General features: G+C 43.8%; 1 protein-coding gene across 5 annotated transcripts in view; it reads right to left on the reverse strand.

The window, feature by feature from the left end:
- Nucleotides 1-24,210, reverse strand: part of CYFIP1 (cytoplasmic FMR1 interacting protein 1) — a 135,546-nt gene that overhangs the window by 36,038 nt on the left and 75,298 nt on the right. For all 5 annotated transcript variants that reach the window (XM_064570052.1, XM_064570051.1, XM_064570048.1 and 2 more), the window contains 7 exons: nt 23,413-23,569; nt 21,871-21,967; nt 20,202-20,278; nt 19,986-20,094; nt 18,490-18,609; nt 15,977-16,176; nt 10,044-10,131 (listed from right to left, as the gene is read on the reverse strand). In XM_064570052.1, coding sequence (XP_064426122.1) covers nt 10,044-10,131; nt 15,977-16,176; nt 18,490-18,609; nt 19,986-20,094; nt 20,202-20,278; nt 21,871-21,967; nt 23,413-23,569 — 848 coding nt within the window. The remainder of the gene's footprint in view (nt 1-10,043; nt 10,132-15,976; nt 16,177-18,489; nt 18,610-19,985; nt 20,095-20,201; nt 20,279-21,870; nt 21,968-23,412; nt 23,570-24,210) is intronic.

Below are 24,210 nucleotides of genomic sequence, written 5' to 3' on the forward strand. Positions count from 1 at the left end.
TATGTTAAGAAAAAAAAAAAGAAGAAGATAGCAGGAAGGGAAGAATGAAGGGGGAGAAACTGGAGGGGGAGACGAACCATGAGAGACGATGGACTCTGAAAAACAAACTGAGGGTTCTAGAGGGGAGGGGGGTGGGAGGATGGGTTAGCCTGCTGGTGGGTATTAAAGAGGGCACGTACTGCATGGAGCACTGGGTGTTATGCACAAACAATGAATCATGGAACACTACATCAAAGACTAATGATGTAATGTGTGGTGATTAACATAACAATTAAAAATTAAAAAAAAAGAAAAAAGATGCTCAAAATTACTCATCATCAGGGATTCAGGGATTCTCTCTCTCCCTCTGCCCCTCCCCCCACCCCCTCAAAAAGAAATTGTCCACCTCATGCCTTTTTGTAGGGTTGGAGGAGGTTAGTCAGAATGGCTAAAATCAACAACAAAGGAAACAACAAATGTTGGAGAGTAAGTGGAGAAAGGGGAACCCTCTTACACTGATGGTGGGAGTGCAAACCTGTGCACGCACTCTGGAAACCAGTATGGAGGTTCCTCAAAAAGTTAAAAATCGAACTACCCTAGGACCTAGCAATTACATTACTAGATATTTATCCAAAGGATACAAACATAGTGATTTGATGGGACACATGCACCCTGATGTTTATAGCAGCAATGTCCACAATAGCCAAGCTAGGGAAAGGGCCCAAATGTCCATGATGAATGGATAAAGAAGATGTGGTGTGTGTGTATATACATATATATACACACATACACACAATGGAATATCACTCAGCCAAAAAAAAAGAATGAAATCTTACCATTTGCAACAACTTGGATGGAGCTAGAGAGTATTATGCTAAGCGAAAATATCAGTCAGAGAAAGACAAACACCACTTGGTTTCACTCATGCGTGGAATTTAAGAAATAAAACAGATGCGTGTAACTCTCATTCATTTCCAGCTAAAATTTCACCTGCAGAACGAACGTGTATAATTAGATCCCATGATAATAGAGACTGAGAAGTCCCAGGCTCTGTCCTCAACGAGCCTGAGACACAGGAAAGATGGTGGTGTAAATCATTCTGAGTCTGTTGGACTGAAAACCAGGGGATCCCTTGGTGTATTACTCAGTCCAAGAATAGGAGAAGAAAAGATGAGATGAACAGTTCAAGCAAAGACACAGAAATAAAAGGGGTGACTGATTCCTTTAAAAAAAAAAAGAAAGAAAGAAAACAGATGCACACAGGGGGCAAAAAATAGAGGCAAACCAGAAAACAGACCCTTAACTATAGAGAACAAACTGAGGGTTACTGGAGGGGGAGTGGTGGGGTGGTGGGGGGGTGGGATGGGTTAAATAGGCGATGGGGATTAAACAGGGCCCCTGTTGTGATGAGCACACAGTGATGTATGAAGTGTTGAATCACTAAATTGTACACATGAAACTAATATTACACTGTATGTTAACTAACTAGAATTTAAATAAAAAGAGAAAGAATGAAATCTTGCCATTTGTAACAACATGGCTTAATCCTAGGACCCTGAGATAATGACCTGAACCTAAGTCAAACGCTTTACCGACTGAGCTACCCAGGTGCCCCTATTTAATCTAATTCTTTAAAAAACTATCCACCTTGGAGTGCCTGGGTGCTTCAGTCAGTTAAGCATCCGACTCTTGATTTTGGATCAGGTCATGATCTCAGGGTGGTAAGACTGAGCCCCACACTGGGCTTTGTGCTCAGTGCAGAGTCTGCTTGAGATTCTCTCTCTCCCTCTGCCCCTCCCCCCCACCCCCTCAAAAAGAAATTGTCCACCTCATGCCTTTTTGTAGGGTTGGAGGAGGTGGGCAGCCTGCACCCATATACCAGCCAGAATCACAGTGTATGCCCATTTTCCAAGGGCATGGTCCTAGCACGGTCAAGTTCAAGTTGCCATCTGTAGTGAGAGGAATGAAGGTGAGCAAGACAACAGAAATGAAAGGTTCACACTCTAAAGAACAGAGGATTAGGGGGGCGCCTGGGTGGCTCAGTTGGTTAAGCGACTGCCTTCGGCTCAGGTCATGATCCCAGGGTCCTGGGATTCGAGTCCTACATCGGGCTCCCGGCTCAGCGGGAAGCCTGCTTCTCCCTCTCCCACTCCCCCTGCTTGTGTTCCTGCTCTCGCTGTCTCTGTCTCTGTCAAATAAAAAAATAAAATCTTTAAAAAAAAAAAAAAAAGAACAGAGGATTAGGGAAGTATGGGTTAGGAACATTAAAAGGTGTCCTCATGTAGGCCATGTGGGGGTGGCAGCCCCCTGGCTCCTGATGTGTGTCCTGGCCTCGACTGCCCTGAGATTAAAAGGCAAGCTGGTCTACACTTGTGGCCAGCTTCACTCAACCAGCAGCTCACAGAACAGGTTTCTCTCAGGGTCCACAGAGTGTGGGTGTCACCTGGATGTGGGAATGAGGCAGAGTCTGTTAACTGCCTGGGCCTCATGTCCCACCATAAGCATCACCTGTCTGAGCTGAGGGGCTTCCCAGTGGCAGCACTGAGCCAGGTGCTTTCATCTCCCACTTCCCTTCTCTGAAGCAAGTGCCACTCGGGGTTCTCCTCTGCAGGTGAGAAATCTCTGGCCAAGTGGGAGGAGGGAAGAGGGCAGGTGCCTGAGGCTACCTGCCTGTGCCTCAACAGCTTCAGCCTCCTCTCTACCCTCTGTGCCTCACTGGTCATACTCCCAAACCTGCGGGAGTGCCCTTTCCTTGCCCAGATCAGGCGATTCTGGCTCTTGGCTCTTGGTGCCTGTCTGCACCCCAGTGCCCAGCCAACACCTTCAGGCCTCTCTGGAGCAAGGCCTACACTCACATCCTGCTGCACCAAGAACCTTCCTCCCTGACCGAGGCCAGGCACAGCCCAGGTCACAGCGCATGCAAAGGAAACACTTGCTGAGTGACCCCTGAGACTATGACTGCAACTCATTATCTGTAGAAAAAAAAAACATTACTTAATATTTTAAAAAATGGTAGTCTCAGCAACACAGCAGACAGAACAATGATGCCTGGTCTTCTTCACTCCTGGTCATCATCACGAGGCTTAAAATACAGCAGCGAAAATCCTGACCCTAACCAATGGGGGGCAACGTGATCCTCCAACCCACCCCCCACCCCCTCTCAACTCCCACAACCCTTGCCTCCGCTGAGTGAACTGTGAAGCCAGCCTGGCTGCTGCCAGAACACTCAGCACGGCAGCATCCTCCCCCACTCACAGCAAGGTCTGTGACATGTGGCACAAACAGACCTGGGAAGAGGAGTGGACACACGCCCTAGGGATGAAGGCCTCTTCCCTTTAACCTCCCTAAATCTAGCCCTCCCTGACTTCAAAAACTGACACCTCCACTCACCAACTGCCAGAAACCTAGGAAAGATCTTTGGGTCTTCCTTTTCTCTCACCATCCATCTTCAGGTCATCAGCAAGTCCAGTCAAGTCCACTTCCAAAATATCCCCTGAATGCATCTACTTCTCTTCATCTCTGTCAGCGCTACTTAGTCCAAGGCACCACCTCCTGCTTGGACTAGGGTAACATCTCTCCACCAGCCACCATTCTCCGTCTGCTTCCTGACCGCCCCCTCACACCTTGGCCCTAAGCTGCCTGCCATACACCCCACCCACCCCTATCTCATGACAGAGCCTCGGCCCTCAGGGCCCTCTGCAGGGTTGGATCCTTCTCAGCATCCAGATCTTGTTAGAGCAAGGCCTCTCCAAAAACCAACCAAAGCTCTGTTACAACATCCTAGGAGCCACCTTCTCACAGGGACATGCTCATCTCCCCTCCCAGGGACATGCAGAGCGCATGGCGCCGCCCAAATGCAGAAAACAGAGATAGCATCAATTTCAGCTTGAAATTCCACATTTCCTTGCAAAACACAGGCAGCTTCTATTTCTGCCAACACTGGTTTCCCCTTCCTCCCAAGTGTATCCCTACTTAACCCTCTGGCTTGTCCCACTAAGACATCTATCATTTTCTTCTTGGCTGACAGGCTGAAAATTTTAAATGGACACATTAGTTTGTAAAGTGTTGTGGTGTGATTAAGACAGAAGTGGGCGGCTGAAGGGAAGATAACATCACGAGCCTGGAGAAATTGGAGGAAAGGAGGAGGGTGAGCCAAGGGCCCATCTCTTCAAAGACTAGTCATAAGGGAATACTGACATGCTGACACCATCCTGAGAGCCACCACAGGGACCCAGGTGGTCCTTTTATGTCATTATGTTAATAGGCTCATTTCTGCACCTGTGAGAAGAACGTGCAGAAAATACAGAGAAGATACTGCCCAAACCTCAGCCCCTCAGAGCTTCACAGCAGAATGAAGCAGCAGCTGCTCAGTGCTAAAGGCTCTGAGACCACAGGGGCTAGTGTCCGTACCTGGGGAAGCGGGCCATGCCCCACGTCCCTACACAGCCCACAGGCTGGGCCGTGTGAAGACAGAGACTGACACCAACATCGGAGGGAGCAGCCTAAAACCCTAGTGAGAACAGTGCAAACAGACCATAGAGTTCAGAAAAGGAAAACGTTTCTGACTCAGCCCTCCTAACGACTGTACTGCATTCCACTGAACAATAACATATTGTAATATTCTTGATGGTCAGTTAGGCTGCTACCATATTTTTTATGACAATGTTGTATGACCACCCCCATAACAGACCTCACTTTATACATGTCTGATTTACTCCTTAGCTGTCCAGCTTCCTACAAGTGCGAACATTTAAATATTTTTTCTTTTATTATTAACATATAAATGTATTACTTGTTTCAGGGGTACAGGTCTGTGATTCATCAATCTGATATAATACACAGTGCTCACCAAACACATACCCTCCCCAGTGTCCATCACCCAGTTACCCCATCCTTCCCAGCCCCCCTCCACTCCAGCAGCCCTCAGTTTGTTTCCTGAGATTAAGAGTCTCCTGGGGCGTCTGGGTGGTTCAGTCGTTAAGCATCTGCCTTCTGCTCAGGTCATGATCCCAGGGTCCTGGGATCAAGCCCCACATCGGGCTCCCTGCTCAGCTGGAGGCCTGCTTCTCCTTCTCCCACTCCCCCTGCTTGTGTTCCCTCTCTCGCTGTGTCTCTCTCTGTCAAATAAATAAATAAAATCTTAAAAAAAAAAAAAAAGAAGAGTCTCTTATGGTTTGTCTCCCTCTCTGGTTTCTTCATATTTCATTTTTTCCTCTCTTTCCCTATGATCCTCTGTCTTGTTCCTCAAATTCCACATATCAGTGAGATAATAATTCTTTCTCTGATTGCCTTATTTCGCTTAGCATAATACCCTCTAGTTCCATCCGCATGTCATTGCAAATGGCAAGATTTCATTTTTTGATGGCTGCATACTAGTCCACTATAGATAGATATATAGATATATATAGATATATATAGACATATCTATATATATATATATCTATATATATATCACCTCTTCTTCAACCATTTATCTGTCGATGGACATCTGGCCTCTTTCCATAGTTTGGATATTGTGGACATTGCTGCTATAAATATTGGGGTGCAGGGGCCCCTTCGGATCACTACAATTGTATCTTTGGGGTAAATACCCAGTAGTGTAATTGGTGGATCATAGGGTAGCTCTATTTTCAACTTTTTGAGGAACCTCCATACTGTTTTCCAGAATGGCTGCACCAGCTTGCATTCCCACCAACAGTGTAGGAGGGTTCCCCTTTTCTCTGCATCCTCGCCAACATCTGTCTTTTCCTGACTTGTTAATTGTAGCCATTCTACCTGGTGTGAGGTGGTAGCTCGTTGTGGTTTTGATTTGTACTTCCCTGATGCCGAATGAGGTTGAGCACTTTTTCATGTGTCTGTTGACCATTTGGATATCTTCTTTGCAGAAATGTCTGTTCATGTCTTCTGCCCAACTCTTGATTAGATTATTTGTTCCTTGGGTGTTGAGTTTGATAAGTTCTTTATAGATTTTGGATACTAGCCCTTTATTTGATATGTCATTTGCAAATATCTTCTTCCATTCTGTCGGTTGTCTTTTGGTTTTGTTGACTGTTTCCTTTGCTCTACAAAAGCTTTTTATCTTGATGAAGTCCCAATAGTTCATTTTTGCCCTTGCTTCCCTTGCCTTTGGTAATGTGTCTAGGAAGAAGCTGCTGCAGCTGAGATCAAAGAGGTTGCTGCCTGTGTTCTCCTCAAGGATTGTGATGGACTTCTGTCTCACACTGAGGTCTTTCAACCATTTTGAGTCTATTCTTGTGTGTGGTGTAAGGAAATGGTTCCATTTCATTCTTCTGCACGTGGCTGTCGCATTTTCCCAACACCATTTGTTGAAGAGACTTCTTTCCATTGGACGTTTCCTGCTTTATCGAAGATAGTTGACCATAGAGTTGAGAGTTCACTTCTGAGTTCTCTATTCTGTTCCACTGATCTATGCATCTGTTTTGTGCCAGTACCATATTGTATTGATTATTACAGCTTTGTAATAGAGCTTGAAGTCCGGAATTGTGATGCCACAAGCTTTGGTTTTCTTTTTCAACATTCCTCTGGCTATTTGGGGTCTTTTCTGGTTCCATACAAATTTTAGGATTATTTGCTCCATTTCTGTGAACAAAGTTGATAGTATTTTGATGGGGATTGCATTGAATGTGTAGATTGCTCTAGGTAGCATGACATTTTCACAATATTTGTTCTTCCAATCCATGAGCATCGAACATTTTTCCATTTCTTTGTGTCTTCCTCAATTTCTTTCATAAGTATTCTATTGTTTTTTGAGTACAGATCCTTTGCCTCTTTGGTTAGATTTATTCCTAGGTATCTTATGGTTTTGGGTGCAATTGTAAATGGGATCAACTCCTTAATTTCTCTTTCTTCTGTCTTGTTGTTGGTGTATAGGAATGCCACTGATTTCTGTGCATTGATTTTATATCCTGCCACCTGACTGAATTCCTGTATGAGTTCTAGCAGTTTCGGGGTGGAGTCTTTTGGGTTTTCCACATAAAGTATCATATCATCTGCAAACAGTGAGAGTTTGACTCCTTTGTTGCTGATTCAGATGCCTTTTATTTCTTTTTGTTGTCTGATTGCTGTGGCTAGGACTTCTAATACTATGTTGAATAGCAGTGGTGACAGTGGACATCCCTGCCGTGTTCCTGACCTTAGGGGGAAAGCTCTGTTTTTCCCCACTGAGAATAATATTCACTGTGGGTTTTTCATAGATGGCTTTTATGATATTGAGGTATGTACCTTCTATCCCTACACTGTGAAGAGTTTTAATCAAGAAAGGATGTTGTATGTTGTCAAATGCTTTTTCTGCATCTACTGAGAGGATCATATCGTTCTTGTCCTTTTATTAATGTATTGTATCACACTGATTGATATGTGGATGTTGAACCAAACTTGCAGCCCAGGAATAAATCCCACGTGGTCATAGTGAATAATCCTTTCAATGTACCATTGGATCCTATTGGCTAGTATTTTGGTGAGAATTTTTGCATCCATGTTCATCAGGGATATTGGTCTGTAATTCTCCTTTTTGATGGCGTCTTTGTCTGGTTTTGGGATCAAGGTAATGCTGGCCTCATAAAATGAGTTTGGAAGTTTTCCTTCCATTTCTATTTTTTGGAACAGTTTCAGAAGAATAGGTATTAATTCTTCTTGAACTGTTTGGTAGAATTCCGCTGGGAAGACTTCTGGCCCTGGGCTCTTGTTTGTTGGGAGATTTTTGATTACTGCTTCAATTTCCTTACTGGTTATGGGTCTGTTTAGGTTTTTTATTTCTTCCTGGTTCAGTTCTGGTAGTTTATATGTGTCTAGGAACGCATCCATTTCTTCCAGAGTGTCTCATCTGCTGGCATATAGCTGCTCATAATGTGTTCTTATAATTGTTCGTATTTCTTTGGTATGGGTTGTGATTTCTCCTCTTTCATTTATGACTTTATTTATTTGGGTCATTTCTCTTTTCTTTTTGATAATTCTGGCCAGGGGTTTATTGAGCTTATTAATTCTTTCAAAGAACCATCTCCTAGTTTTGTCGATCTGTTCTACTGTTCTTTTGGATTCTATTTCATTGATTTCTGCTCTGATCTTTATTATTTGTCTTCTCCTGCTGGGTTTAGGCTTTATTTGCTGTTTTCTCTCCAGCTCCTTTAGGTGGAGGGTTAGGTTGTATATTTGAGACTTTTCTTGTTTCTTGAGAAAGGCTTGTATTGCTATATACTTTCCTCTTAGGACGACTTTGCTGCATCCCAAAAATTTTGAACAGTTATGTTTTCATTTTCATTTGTTTCCATGAATCTTTTTAATTCTTTAATTTCCTGGTTGACCCATTCATTCTTTAGTAGGATGCTCTTTAGCCTCCATGTATTTGAGTTCTTTCCCACTTTCCTCTTGTGATTGAGTTCTAGTTTCAAAGCATTGTGGTCTGAAAAAATGCAGGGAATGATCCCAACCTTCTGGTAGTGGGTGAGACCTCATTTATGACCGAGGATGTGATCTATTCTGGAGAATGTTCCATGGGGACTAGAGAAGAATGTGTATTCTATAGCTTTGGGATGGAATGTTCTGAATATATCTGTGAAGTCTATCTGGTCCAGTGTGTCATTTAAAGTCTATTTCCTTGTTGATCTTTGCTTAGATGATCTGTCCATTTCAGTGAGGGGGGTGTTAAAGTCCCCTAATATTACTGTATTATTGTCAATGTATTTCTTTGATTTTGTTATTAAATGGCTTATCTAATTGGCTGCTCCCATGTTAGGGGCATAAATATTTACAATTGTTAGATCTTCTTGTTGGATAGACCCTTTCAGTATGATATAGTGTCCTTCCTCATCTCTTATTACAGTCTTTGGTTTAAAATCTAATTTGTCTGATATAAGGATTGCCACCCCAGCTTTCTTTTGATGTCCATTAGCATGGAAAATGGTTTTCCACCCCGTAACTTTCAATCTGGGGGTATCTTTGCGTCTAAAATGAGTCTCTTGCAGACAGCATATCGATGGGCCTTGTTTTTTTATCCAATCTGATAGCCTGTGTCTTTTGATTGGGGCATTTAGCCCATTTACATTCAGAGTAACTATTGAAAGATATGAATTTAGTGCCATTGTATTGCCTGTAAGGTGACTGTAACTGTGTATTGTCTGTGTTCCTTTCTGGTCTATGTTGCTTTTAGGCTCTCTTTGCTTAAAGGACCCCCCTCAATATTTCTTGTAAGGCTGGTTTCGTGTTTGCAAATTCTTTAGTTTCTGTTTGTCCTGGAAGCTTTTTATCTCTCCTTCTATTTTCCATGACAAGCCGAGCTGGATAAAGTATTCTTCGCTGCATATTTTTCTCATTTAGTACCCTGAGAACATTTAAATATTGATAAACATTTCAGATGGTCCCCTAGAATCATACAGTCCCACATGCACTCCTTTATTTTTCTTCAATTACTGGTGAGGCTAGATATCTATTTCTATTTTTTACTACATTTTTGGGAAATATCTGCCCATTACATCTGTCTCCTTTTACTATAGAGTGCTATCTTTTTCTTATGAAACTATAAGAGTGCTTTAAATATTAACAATACTAGCCTTTAATAATTGTTGCAAATCCAGCCACCCTCAGCCTGGACACTTGTCTCACCTTACTAGACAGCAGGTGTTCTGTGACCTTTGCCTGCTTGCCTGTGGTTTCTGGATATCAACTCTCTTGCTCCTTCTCACCTTACCCCTCCTTTTGTGGCATCACCACTGGACAAGATATCCCAGCCCCTCTGCCATAGATGAGCCTCTGAGCCTATTCCACACACTTTCCTTGTTTGATATTTTTAAACCTTTAACTCTGCTGACAATCTCACTTATTTTAGGGCCAGGAATGAGGCCAGGCCTAGCCTGACACCCAACACATGGCCAGAGGGCTGTCCCAACACTACGTTCCTTTTCAGAAAGGTGCTAATGGAAGAAAACAATTACATTTCACACATGGCATGATACATTTCAATCACTGCCACTCACCTGATTTAAACTAAACTTGAAAATATGCTTCATTATAAATTTAAAAAGTCACAACACAAACACAAAAGAGCCTACCTTTGATCCATGCAAATACTGGGGTTGTGCATTAGGCTGTTTATCTCTTTGAAATTCTTGAGAAAATGGTAATACTGTCCTAACAAATCTAAACAAAAAAGGATAAAAAGAAAAAAGAAAACAAATTTAATGGTAGTTCTTTAAAATTCAGAACTTTTCCATTACCCATCAGTTACATCTTCCTTCCAGTTAACTGATCTAATCATCACATAGGAAAATTCTAAGAAATCAAATACCATGAGATATAAATGGTCCCAAGTATAATACATGTATCCAGAGTTCATCAACAGAGTGAGAACACCCGGGTCCTTCCAGCATGTAAGCAATCTCCAAACTCTGGGAGATAGTCTGGTTTATTGGCACCAGGACCATTTCATGACTAATTCAGTCCTTTGACAAGTGGTAACAACCAAGCACTCAGGCCTTGCTGGGCCTCTGGCCGCAGCAGTGACCTGAGGCACAGGAGTGGGAAGGCAGATACAGGCAGTCATGTCCAGTTACTCACATCACTAGTTACAAGCTAATGGGAAGAATGAGCAACCTGAGTGCTTATAGCCACACTCATAGAGCCACAAGACTGGCTTGATAATGGGTTAGGAGACACTGAAAATCAAATGCTTGGCTTTTTTAAAGCAAACATGTCAAACTTGGCTAATACTTTCAAATCAGAAGCATTCATCTAAACATATGAAACTTTTAAAAAAGATTTTATTTATTCATTTTACAGAGACAGAGCACAAGCAGGGAGGAGGGCAGAAGGAGAAGGAGAAGCAGTCTCCCTGCTGAGCCAGGAGCCCGATGTGGGGCTCAATCCCAGAACTGTGGAATCATGACCTAAGCGGAAGGCAGACGCTAAACCGACTGAGCCACCCAGGTGCTTTATAAAATATAAAACTTTTATAAAGAAGCATCATTAAGAAAACTATATGGATTTTCTAATTATTAAATTCAAAGAACTTGAATGACACATATTACACTTTAATAAATAAGAAGGGATGTAAGTGGGAAAATACCACCAGTGCATGAAATGAACATGCACATCTGAGGGGAGGTCAGTGGCCCGTAGCATCAAATGTCTGGATTTTGTTGTCATCCTTTAAAGTGCTGAGTTATTTTGGGCGGGCTGTTAAACTGCTTTCAAGTCAGCTGGAACCTTTCATAATTAGGGAGGCACAGTAGTCAGCACCTAGGGCTAGTACTAAGACAGGTCCTCTGGCAATTCTATCGAATGTGTGGGTATTCAAGTGAGCTTTCCCATTCTTGCTGGCAGGGCCTCCAATGGCTCCGAGCTCTGTGCCAGCTCTGGGAATTATTCGGCTCACACCTCCCTTTGTCTATCCTTACGGAGTTCCACCCGATGCACACACAGTTTAATATTCAAGCAAAACTAAAGGGCCCCTAAGTCGGTCTCAGGAGCTATTTCACGATGTAGCTCCCTCTTCCATACTGCAAATCTGCCCTGCCAATTCCAACTGTGTCAGCTTCCTCGGTTTCCACCAAACAAGACTTCCAGGCTGTACTTGGGATGCCCCTCCTCCGCACTGAGGCCCAGAAAGTGCTTCCAGGCAGACAGCAGGGAAGTCAAAGGGCTCACCTCCCCGGTGTCCTTTCCCTTGGGGAAACATTATGTCTGAAAATAGTGCTTTCATAAATGTTGTCTAATTGTTACTCCATTATCCCAAACAACTTTTAAATACCATATATATATACATGTACACATATATTCTCAATGTAAAGACAAAAACAGTGGAAACAAATATTGAATTCCAGTTAGTAGGCTTGTGTTTCATGGTAGGAAGGATTAGTAATTTTGAAACTATTTTCTGCATTTTCTAGAACTGAGTGAGTAAATATACCAAAAATAATGAAACAGGATTCTCAGTGTAGAAGGGAGTTACAAAAATGGAAAGGGAGGGATAAAATAAGAATAAGACCCCCCAGTGCTGAACTGGAACCGAAGATACCAGTATGAATTCATGGACAGAAAATGTAGACAACCTTAGAGAAGCCGTGCATACGCAAGCTTTATGGGTTTGTATCCCCAGAAAGATAATTTGAAGTCTTAATTACCAGTACCTCAGAACGTGATCCTATTCAGAAACAGGGCCACTGCAGATGTAATTAGTTAAGATGAGATCATACTAAACTAGAGCGGGCCCTTAATGAGTCAATATGACTCATGTCCTTCTAAGAGGAGAGACACTCATGTCTAGAGAGGAGAGGCAGAGATCGGAACGATACAGCTGCACACTAAGGAAGGCCAAGAATCACTGGCCACCACCAGAAGCTGGGAAGAGGCAAGAGAAGATTCTACCCAGAGGCTTAGAGGAACCAGCACAGCCCTGCTGACAACCTGATTTTGGACATCTAGCCTCCAGAACTGTGAGAAAATAAATTTTTGTTGTTTGAAGCCCCATGGTTAGTGATAATTTGTTAGAGGAACCTAATACAGTACACAGTCAGGTACTTCTTAGCTCTGAACATCAAAACGGTCTAGAAACAATGACATCCCAGTAACAATGAGCATATCTAACACCCAGACTTACTTTTTAAATATTAAGCCCAGTTCTAAAATATTCTCCAGTAAAAGGAATCCTGTGGAAACGACAAGTTGCAAGGATAGAGCCCGAGAAGTACAAGATGAACCTGGAACTTCTTGAGGTGCAGGAAGTGCTTCAAAATGATGGGGACAGCCAAGAGGACACAGAAATCAGGTAGAAGGGGCTCCTGCCGGCCAAAATGGAGCCACCTTGAGCCACAAAACCCAAATTATGACAGTAAGATTTTAATGCTGAGTTAGAATCCCCGAGTCCTTACTTATACTAAACAAATAAATAAATGTTAACCCATACAACAGAAGGCCAACTACTATGTATCCATGGAATGATGAAGTCTGAGAATCATCATTGTTCAGCCACCATAACACTAACTGCTAACAGTAGAGAAACCTGGTAGCCACCATCCTAACAAAGGGGCAGAAGTTAACATCACCAGTGCCGGGACAAAGTAGTGCCCTTTGCTTCATGTACGCTGCACCGAGGACGCACTGCTCCCGCGTGGCCTTCCTCCCTCTGAGGCTTAACTCTGACCCCAGCTGTTGGCCTGTTTCCAGAGCTACAGCATTTTCATACGATGATTAGCTGTACACGTTAAATTTAAGTCACAGGCCACCCTAAACCACTTCCCAGAGCCACCAGGCAAAATCCCGAATCAAAAATAAGCAGCAAAATCAGTAGATATGCCAAGCAACAAATGAAGTTCTGGTTTCCCTCAAGCAGCTCTTAGAAAACCCTCAAGTATGGAATTAAAATTCTGGGTGGCACAGTTTTGTCTGTCTTCTCAGGGTTCCAGGTCAGTTCTCCAGGAGCCTTGGTGGGCAGAACAGCCTCTTGCAACACAGGTGGGGCCCACTCCCAGCCTCCGTGGGCTGTGTGCTCACTCTGCAAACAGGGATGTTCACAGCACCTCCTGAGCCAATGGGAGAAATATGCCACAACAGACGAAGGCACCCAGTGCTGTCCCTTCTGCTTGCTGTCATTTGCATTCGACACTGTGTTGTGTGTTGTCAGGAAATTGGGGCTAAGGTACCATTTGGCAGCTCTCCTCAGTTATATATTGGATGCCTCAATGTTCCTCATATAGATAGTTCCACCAGGGTCCTATAAAAGGCACATGCCTGAAGGTTTTCTACCCTTCGGCAGGTCACTGGGTTACACAGCACCAACGTCCTGACCTGAGCCCTGCCAACTTCATCTTTGACAACCAGACTCCTGCCGCCTGCGTCCAAGGCCAGGCAGCCTTGGATGCTGGGGTGTTCTCTGTCATCAGCCCCAAACAGGGAACCCACATGGGCCCCCTTGGCTGGCATGGACTCAGAATCTGGTCCATTTCCCTAACTCCATACTCCTCACCCAACATTTGTTCGGATGTCTGAAGTCTTTCAGAAAACACAGCAATTCAACACAAGAGTTTATGGCAAATGCTGACATTTCGTCATCATGTAATGCTGACCCTCCTCTGACGCTCACGTCACTTCTGAGGGGTTGGCCCACCGAACCATCACCAAGACCAGGGCATGTGGGTGCTACATGGACTCCAGAGTTCCTCTACACACAAGTGCCGCAGGCATAAAGGAGGCTCCGGGAACACCTTTAATTATTCCTTTTGCAAGATCTCTGGGAAATCCCTTAAACGGCGACAAAATGCTAGATAATTAAAAAAATTATAATGTAAAACAGTACCAAAAAAAAAATCACAACTCCCTGTGTTGCCCAATTCCGACCTCACCGTAACACCTTTTTTCAGCCCACTGATAGCGGGGTTCTGTTGTACGTCACCTTTGGAGACCCCAGACAAGGCAAAAACAATTTAAGGAAAGGTAACAAATTAATTCCAAAGGTTGCAAATGGACCAACCAAAACAACTCTTTGGTCCTGCAAGCATCAGCCATGACTTCTTCAGAGGCAGAAAAGCATATTTATACCCTAACACAGAATGACCCTTCTTGTTCTATATCACTTGGAATAAGACTATGTATATAACACTATTCCTAATAACACCCATTTTGGCAAAATAAAAAAATATACATGTATATCTGACTGGATGGCAAAAACTGCAGAAGACCCATTTTTTGATGAGACAAATCTCTAGGGACTTAATTATTTTCCTCCTCATATCTGTATATATGATTTCTAGTTTTTCTATAATTATGATGCATTATTATAGTAAGTAAAAAAATATTTTTTCAGTTAATTCAGACTCTGTAATAACTTGAAAAATATCTACTTCAGGAAACTGGGCATCTTAAAAGAATTAAACAGGGATGAACAGTCTGTAAAGTCTGGTTCTGGTGGACTGTGCCCAGCCAGGCCCAGAAGCCCCTTCACCGGAGGAGGCTGACTGGGGCTCCTCCACCCGTGGCTCTGGAAGCCATGGCCACGTCTCCACCACTGCTGGGGACAGGCGTCAGCCACCCGGGGCCAGTCTGATGGCATAGCCCCATGCACCTGGGAACAGGCCTGCCCCCCCACAAGGAAATCTAACCTTGGGGTCCTAAACAGATAACGGCAAGCCTGGTCAGACTACAGGAGGGCCTCCCTTCTGTCCTCAGTTCTAGAGTTCATCACCCCCTTGAGACACAAAACTCTGGGCCTGAAAGTCAGTAACAATTCAGCAAATACACGATGGGATGCTCAGATCCAGCGGGAAAGCCAAAGACAATGATTTTTAAAAAGTGCTCATAACACACACAAGCACACACACACGTACACACACACACACACGTACACACATGTCCCTGGCATGTGCTCACAGGGAGCAGGAGCTGAGCTAAGGGCACATGGGATAAACCTCAGACAGGTGGCTGCCCAGGGCAGAGGCCAAGGCAGGCCTGTCCCAGGATTTGGGCCATACCATGAGGCTGAACCACATGGAACTGCTGCTGTCAACCATGCCACTCAGCTAACTGGCACTCTGTGCTGTTCAACATAGTAGCAAAGGGTAGGTGGGTTAGAAGGTGGCTAACTGACGGATCTTTATACACCCCAACATCCCAGAATGGATGAAAAGTAGAGTCAGTGACTACATCCCAACATCAGGCAGACTTACAACTGTGTATGTGATACAGACCCTGTAGCTGGTGTCCACATGCACCATGAGATCAAGCTCTGAGCTACAAGCAAGTGCCCCAGACAGGAACCCCAGCCTGCTGTGCAGTTTCCACATGCAAAGCTGTAAGACATGCCCAGGGGCTGGTCTAGGGCTACACTTGCAAAAAGAGGAGACTGGGAGGGTCTGAATACCTGGACATGAGAAATGATAGGAACAGGGGAGGAGTCAGCAACCTAGTGGACAAGGTGGAGACCCTGAGATCATCCCATTCAAGAACCCTTTGGTAAGGGCATCCAGAACCATCCATGAGGGGGCACGCTCACCGGTTGGTGGAGCCATTGTAGCAGTAGTTGGGCAGGAAGTCATAGTTGAGTTCCCAGAAGACATGGAGGGTGATTCTCCCATAGGGCGCTGACACATTGTGGTTGGCCTCCCGGAACATGGCATCAAAGCTGTCCAGTGTCAGGTACCTGCTTAGCAGCTTGTGGGTCATGCGGTTGATTTCCAAAAGGCCATCCAACTCCTACAGGACCACAAAGACAGGGGTGTGAGGACAGAAATGGGCCCAGCACAGTGGCCTTGATTCCCCACATGGGCTGTGCCATGGTTGGGGGCAGGGCAGAGTGGGGAGAAGACAGCAGGACACACAGAGGTGAGGCTGGTGTGCTAGGCCAAGAATACACACAGTGGGGGTCTAGGAGGCCACAGGAGCTTGCGTCTTACACCTAAATTCATTATGTCCTCTCCACTGCTTTGAAATAGCCCTCCTTACTGCGGTCACCCCCACAGGGCCATCATTCTTTCTCCACTGAGGTCACTCCGCATTGACCCCCCACTGGCCTCCAACCACCCACAGGGCCCAGCCTACCCCACCCTTGCTGGAGTACTGGGTCCTCAGGCATCAGCCTGAGTCAGCCTAACGTGCCTGGCATTATTCAAAAGCACAGCTATGTAGCAGTCAGCAGATGGCCTTCCAAGCTTTCAGAGTTTGCTCATAAAGATGCCTAGGTCTATGCTACCTACTGCAGCATCCAGTGGCCACATAAGGCAATGAGAATGTGGCTGGTCCAAACTGAGGTGCACTGTGCATGTGAGTTACACACCAGATTTAAAAAATCAAGTATGAAGACAAAGAATGTAAGATATCCATGTCAATAATACAATTCTATGGAAGAATATGAGGAGCACTGCTTATCCTATGTGGAGATGCTCAAACCTGAGCTGTTCATGCCCACCGCTCAGAGGCTTCTCTTGTTCTACCCAAAGCTGCATCTCTAGGAATGAACAATCTTCCCTGAGTTCTTACATCTTCACTACCACTTGTCTGCAGACTTCACTTTTGGAAGATCTATTTGGCTTGGCACAAAATCCTTAATTCATACTTCCTTTCCTTGGCTTCTGGCATGAATTGCTATGGGCAAAGCTCTGAGGACAAATTTTCTTTCTCCGATCATTCTGCTCAGATATCCAGAGGATTTTTTCTTTTCCTTTAAAGTCTAATACATTTACTGCACTATTCCTTGGTACTGGCCACTTTGGGCCAGTTTTCCAGGCACACACCATAGGTTTTTAATATATATTTTATAGCATGTCTTAATTTTTTTAATATATAAATTCTTTTCATTTAAATTTTAGGTGGTTGGGGCACCTGGGTGGCTCAGTCATTAAGCATCTGCCTTCAGCTCAGGTCATGATCCCAGGGTCCTGGGATCGAGCCCTGCATCGGGCTCTCTGATCGGCGGGAAGCCCACTTCTCCCTCTCCCACTCCCCCTGCTTGTGTTCCCTCTCTCACCATCTTTCTCTCTGTCAAATAAATAAATAAAATCTTAAAAAAAAAAAAATTAAAAATAAATAAATAAATAAATTTTAGGTGGTTAACATATGGTGCAATATTGGCTTCTGGAGTAGAATTCAATGATTCATCACCTGCATACAACACCCAGTACTCATCCTAACAAGTACCCTCCTTAACACCCATCACCCATCTAGCCTATCCCCCACCCACATCCCTCCATTAACCCTCAGTTTGTTCTCTATCGTTGAGTCTCTCATGGTTTGTTTCCGTCTCTCCTTTTTTTCTTTTCCCCCTTCCTATATGTTCATCTATTTTCTGCCTTAAATTCCACATATGAGTGAGATCATATGGCATTTGTCTTTCTCTGACTTATTTTACTTAGTATAATATACTATAGCTCCATCCACATCACTGCAAATGACAAGATTTCATATTTTTTTTGATGGCTGAGTAATATTCCATTGTGAATTCAGACCACATCTTCTTTATCCATTCATCAGTCAATGGACATTTGGGCTCTCTCCATAGTTTGACTATTGTTCATAAAAGCATGTCTTAAATTCTATCAATGTTTTCTTGAAATACAACTTTTAATATTTGTTCCACCCTGTTGCTTTGGTTTTTCTCTATGATATTTGTATGTTCCCTATGTTTTTCTCTATGATATGTATGTTCGCTCTATGTTTGTTAGATCTTCATTGTTTATCTTCTGTATCATTTTCTTTCAAATACTTTTTCTGTGTTCTTTTTGATTTTTAAAATTTTCCTTCTTTTATTCTCTTGCCATAGTTAGGTGTAACTTATTCAAGGTTAGGATTACTTCTTTGAAGCCAATTTAGAATTGTGACTACTAAGAGCAGACACTAAAAAAACGATAGGATAGGCCATGCTTGATCAGTGCATACCTTTTGATTCCTATGCAAAAACTGAACCTACTACTGGTTCAATTTATCAGTAAGGACAAAATTAAAATTAGCTCCAATCCTTGTAATCAGTTTTCCACAAATCTGCTGAACCTGACAAAAGGTTCTTACACTTACAACTATTGATGTCAGGTCTTCACTTTCAAATCGTCCAATAGCCAGTTCCAGAGACTTATACATGGCTGCTGAGACACGCTGAGTAATCAGGCGATTAAGGTCTATGGATCTGCCTAGGAGCTGGAAGATGGAGAAAGGAAAAAAGAATGAACAATAAAAAACAAACAAGGGTGCCTGGGTGGCTCAGTCGGTTAAGCGTCTGCCTTCGGCTCAGGTCACGATCCCAGAGTCCTGGGATCGAGTCCCATGTTGGGCTCCCTGCTCAGTGGGGAGTCTGCTTCTCTGCCCCTCCCCTGGCTCGTGTTCTCGCTCTCTCAAATAAATAAAATCTTAAAAAAAAAAAAAAATTATATATATATATATATAGAATATATATATTCTCCCAGAATCCAATTCCAAAAGATGAGGCAAACAAATAATATACAAAATGTAAACATTTTAGATCAAATAATATATATAGATGTCATGATCAAATACCCTACTTTCCTGGAGTGGAAATTTCTACAAGTCAAAACCATAAAGGACTTTCATATTATCATCCTTTGCATTGAACTTACACTTATGTCATGGACAGAAACCCCAAGTTTCACCAAACACCCTGGAGAATCTGGGTTTGTCACTGAGGACGCCCCTCATAAAGCTGTTCAGGACCATCTGCCACCACGGAGCAGGCTGTGCATGCCTAACCTCCACAGTGTTACAACAATGAGTAAGAGAAAATTATTCCCTATTTCAGTCCTAACAATATATGTGTCCCTCAATATCATTTCAGTAACAAAAATATGGACAAAATCCTGGTGGAAATGTCTCAAAATATGAATGGTGATTATCTGAGAATTAAATGGAATTTTCCTTATAGTTTTCTGTATTTTCCTAATTTATGACATATATATAGTTTGTAAGGAAACAAAAAATAAGCACTGTGCTTTTTATTCTTTGTGCTGGCCAAGAAAAAGCTCCTCTTTAACACTCAGCTAACAAATGTTTCTCACCTTCATTCTTTTAAAAAGTTCTAACTTCTGGGCTCTTGGAGAGAACCCAAGCTCTCTGGGGCCATGCCTTCCCCTGGGAGCCAGAGCAGGGCGGGGTGCAGAGTGCTGCAAGTCTTCCCTTGGGTTTCAGGGTATCCACAAGAAATTGTTTTTAAAATATCAACACTTCGGGGCGCCTGGGTGGCTCAGTTGTTAAGCGTCTGCCTTCAACTCAGGTCATGATCCCAGGGTCCTGGGATCGAGCCCCGCATCGGGCTCCCTGCTCGGCAGGAAGCCTGCTTCTCCCTCTCCACTCCCCCTGCTTGTGTTCCCTCTCTCATTGTCTCTCTCTCTGATGAATAAATAAATAAAATCTTTAAAAAAAAAAATTTCAACACTTTATAAGGATGTGGCCACAGTCACAGAACATACTGACACCTATTAAAACCCAGTGAACTCTAAGAAAACCTCACCATTCCAATGCCGGCTCCCTGCCTCACCATGCCCTGGAGAGGGCTGACTCACCTGCACATGCCTCTGCTTAAGCAGTGTCTCATAGCGGTTAGATGGCGGGAGATGAATCGTTGCCCCCTGATTCTTGCATTCTGATCGTAAACGTTTATCAAGAAGCAAACTAGTATGGAAGAAGAGAAGACATTTCTCATATTCTGTGAATTTTAATGGAAATGTGAGATCAAGTTAACCAAGATTTCATGTCCCAATCATAAACCATATACTCACCTTCCTGCCATAACTTTATAATATGCAAATATCTGGTCTGCCAGCTTATAAACAAATTGGTCAAAGCATAGATTCACCTGAAGAAAAAGAAAGCATATATTAGATTTTTATTTCCTAAAGATCAAATAAGACAATTAAAAAAAAAAAACATTTTTGATTCACCAAATTCCATTTCTAGGTATTTAACCAAAAAAACTGAAAATACTAACTTGAAAAAATATATGCATCCCCATGTTTACTGGAGCATTATTTACAAGAGCCAAGACATGGAAGCAACCTAAGTGTCCACTGATGGATAAACATATACAGAACTGTGACACACACACACAAATATCATTCAGTCATAAAAAAGGAAATCCTACCATTTGCAACTACATGCATGGACCCTGAGGGCATTATGCTCACTGAAGTAAGTCAAAGACAAATACTGTACAATCTCACTTATATGTGGAATCTTAAAAACAACAACAACAACAACAAAACAAATGCATAGAGAACAGACTGGTGGTTCCAGAGGCAGGGGTAGGTAGGGATGGGCAAAATGGGTGAAAGTGGTCAAAATGTTCAAACTTCCAGTTATAAAATGAATACGTTCTGGGAATATAAAGTTAAAAGAAAATCTTTTGTCAAGGCAACTAACAAAGGCTCTCTTATTAGAAAAGAGAAACAAGAAACAACCTCATTGTCCAAAAACAATAGATTAAATATATCCTGGTGTGGCCAGGAGTGACTACTACACAGCCACTGAAAATTCTATCAGAACCTCTCTTACTGATGGAGAAAAATGCTCCCTGTCTCTTAAAGGCAAAGGAATATGAAAAAGTCTCGATTCAACATGTGTTCCCAGTGGTTAATATGCACTGCATTTGGGTTCTGCTCCTGCCACGGGGCTGTGTGTCCTGGGGCCGCATGTGGCCTCCCCTGGAACATGGCCGGCTGCTCTGGGCACTGAGGTCGGGCAGGGAGACACAGGATGGATACAGCCTTGTGACTCCAGCCCCAAAACTGTATCTTCCCTTGCAAATGGGGTTAGCCTCCCCACCCAGAACTCTGATAAGGACACTATGTGCTCAAAGGGGAACCACCCCAGGACCTGCAGGTCTCTGCCACATGCCTACCCTACATGGCCCAGAAGCCTATGATATCTCCCTGAAGAAGCACTTTCTAGTGTCTCTGGGAGGAGGAAAAACACAATGCACAATGCAATTTGTTGAGGTTAAATGCTCTTAAATCTTAAGCTACAAAATAAGATTTATCTCCTTAGCTGCATGTACACAGATTTAATAGTTCCACTTGTAGGAATCTGTCCTCAAAAATAATCAAACGTAGCTAAAAAATTAGGTGCAAGGAAGTTCATCAAAGCATCACTTCCAATACGCAAAAATAAAAAGCTAAAACGAAAGAAATAAAATAGGGGTTGGTTTAAATTGTGTTCATAACAGAAGACAGGTGAGGATACAGAGGTGCTTATGACACGCAGTCAAATCTTAACGTTGTAAGACCCCAATCATCACATGTGTAGATGCAGATAGAAGGGTTCACTCCAAAATGTTTATTTCAAAACTTCATTCTATTGTTTAAATCTCCTTGTATTATAAAGAAAATTTGCTTCCTCTAATACTCAGAGAAAAAGGAAATTAAAGTTTGTTAAAGGTGCCTAGGCCCTCACCTCTGCCTCAATTTCATCGTAGAGAAACTGCTTGTTGAACCTGGTGAGGGCATAGTGTGCGCTGTCATTGTACAGGTCCAGGGAGTACAGGACGTACCTGCAGAGGGGGCAAACGGTCAGCCCAGCCTTCCCCACAGGGCTTCTTGGCTCTCACATCCCACACTCCAGGTGAAATTTAACATTCATTGTTTTGTTTTGTTTTTTAAGATTTTATTTATTTATTTGACACAGAGAGACACAGCGAGAGAGGGAACCCCAGCAGGGGGCGTGGGAGAGGGAGAAGCAGGCTTCCCGCGGAGCAGGGAGCCCAATGCAGGGCTGGATCCCAGGACCCTGAGATCATGACCCAAGCCGAAGGCAGATGCCCAACGACTGAGCCACCCAGGCGCCCCTGAACATTCATTGTTGACCTCTCACATGAGGAAAAACAATCTCTTACTTCAGACACAAAATGGGGTTCCTGCCGAGGGCCCTAATGGACCAAACCAGACAATGCCACGGATGGGACATACTTACTAAGGCCATGCCCAGGGCCCCGGGCGGGTCCACAAAGGCTTCCTGTAACAGCATCTTCTCACTTATTTATGTTTCAAAGTTTTCCACCACAGAATACAGTATTTTTTATAACCACAAAACAAGTTATTTTCTTATTTCTAAGAATGAACTGTCAGACTTAATAAGAAAAACATGAAGATCCTGGGTCCCACAGCTGACCACGACCATGTCCAGCATGGCCAAAAGCCCCTCTCCCCTAGCCCCGTATTTGGACAAAAGGCAGCAGCCAGCAGTCTCCTCCAGTGGTAAGGTCCCTCGGAGGTACAAGGCCGCTTCCACCTCACAGCAGGAAGGCTGTGTAAGCCATGGGGCCAAGCTCAACTCCAAAGACACAACACACAGGCGCGCCAAGTCCTCTGCATTAGATCTCCATGCTCCTCATCCCCTCTCTGGTGCTGCAGAACAGAGGTTACGGCCACTCCAGAGAAAGTGGAAAGCCATCCTCCTGACCACCACACAAGAACTGATGTGCACAGGCAAAGACAAGGTGCGATACATTTGCTCTGTGTGCCGAAGAACCTGCTGGGTCAGTCCCCAGTCTGTTCACAAGACATACCCCTTTCCTATTACTTCACCTGCAGGAACCTCCTATTTTGAAAGTCTCCCACCCCCTAGCCTGGCCTTGAGCTCTGACCTCAAAAGAAAGCTATTCAATTAATACTTCCTCTCCCAAATTCATTTGGTTCAGAGGCTGTGCCACATGAGAGGCTAGGCCACCTCTCCTTTTGCTGACCCTAGCTGAGCCCCCAGGGCCTCACTAGTACCTGACACGGTGGACTTAGTGACTTCTGCTGCCTGAGTTCCTGATTTTAGTCTAAAGCCAAGAAACCCATTACTTGTATTAATCTCTGAAGTCTTACCCCAAGTATGACAACTTCAAATGAAGTGCTGAAAACAGCCCAACCCCTCCTCCATCTCCCAGCTCCCAAATGCCACCAAGGACCCTGGTCATCACAAAGAGCTAAGACACGGCCACAGGGTACTCACTCCATCATTGATGCCTCCTTGGTCTCCAGGATGTGGTCTGTCAGGATCCAGGGCATGGACATCTCGATAGGGAACTGGATCCTCCTGCCCATTGTCAGTTCCAGAAAGAACTCTCGGAACCACAACTGTGAAAGGTCACAGCACTGCTGGAGTGTTTCTTGAAGGATTCAAATGATATCATGTTAATCTTCTGCAAGCAGAAAAAACTCAGCAGGACAATCTAGGACAAGGAGAGGCATGTGCGAGGTGCCGGCTCCTTCAATCTCAGCCCCGAGCCATGCGGGAGTGGACGTGAGCAGGGGGTGGGGGGGTGGGGGTGACACAGCACCTCACACTAGAAATGAGACATCCACGATGTGGCTGCAAGCAAAGCCACCGTAGACCGTGCACGTTCTCTCTCACAAAAAGAGCAGAGTCAGCATCTTTCCCCTGCTGGTCTGGCATGGACACCACCACCCGCCAATGGAAACTTGTCAACGCTATGAGCTTCTTTGAGGGATTGGGAGGGGGAAAAAATGTCCTTTTTAAAAGGAAAAATAAAAACCATGTTATTTTATTTTACTTAGGATAAAGATACAGCATTACATGCATATTCAGTACAAGTTTATCTAATGTAAAATAGAAACAAATGAAAAAAAAAAGTGTCCATCATTTGACAAGTGAAAAACAAAAGCCTTGCTATTTACTCCAAACCGGCAGCACCTGCAGCCAAGATAGAGGCTTCCTGCTCTGAGCAAGCTGCTGCAGCACCAAAGTAAACATGGACTCCACAATGACAAGGGTATCCACCCAGCACCC

This window comes from Mirounga angustirostris, unplaced genomic scaffold, assembly GCF_029215605.1.
Source record: "Mirounga angustirostris isolate CCGP_5_RB_7025 unplaced genomic scaffold, mMirAng1.0.hap1 SCAF_9, whole genome shotgun sequence".
In the NCBI taxonomy this organism is placed as follows: Eukaryota; Metazoa; Chordata; class Mammalia; order Carnivora; family Phocidae; genus Mirounga; species Mirounga angustirostris.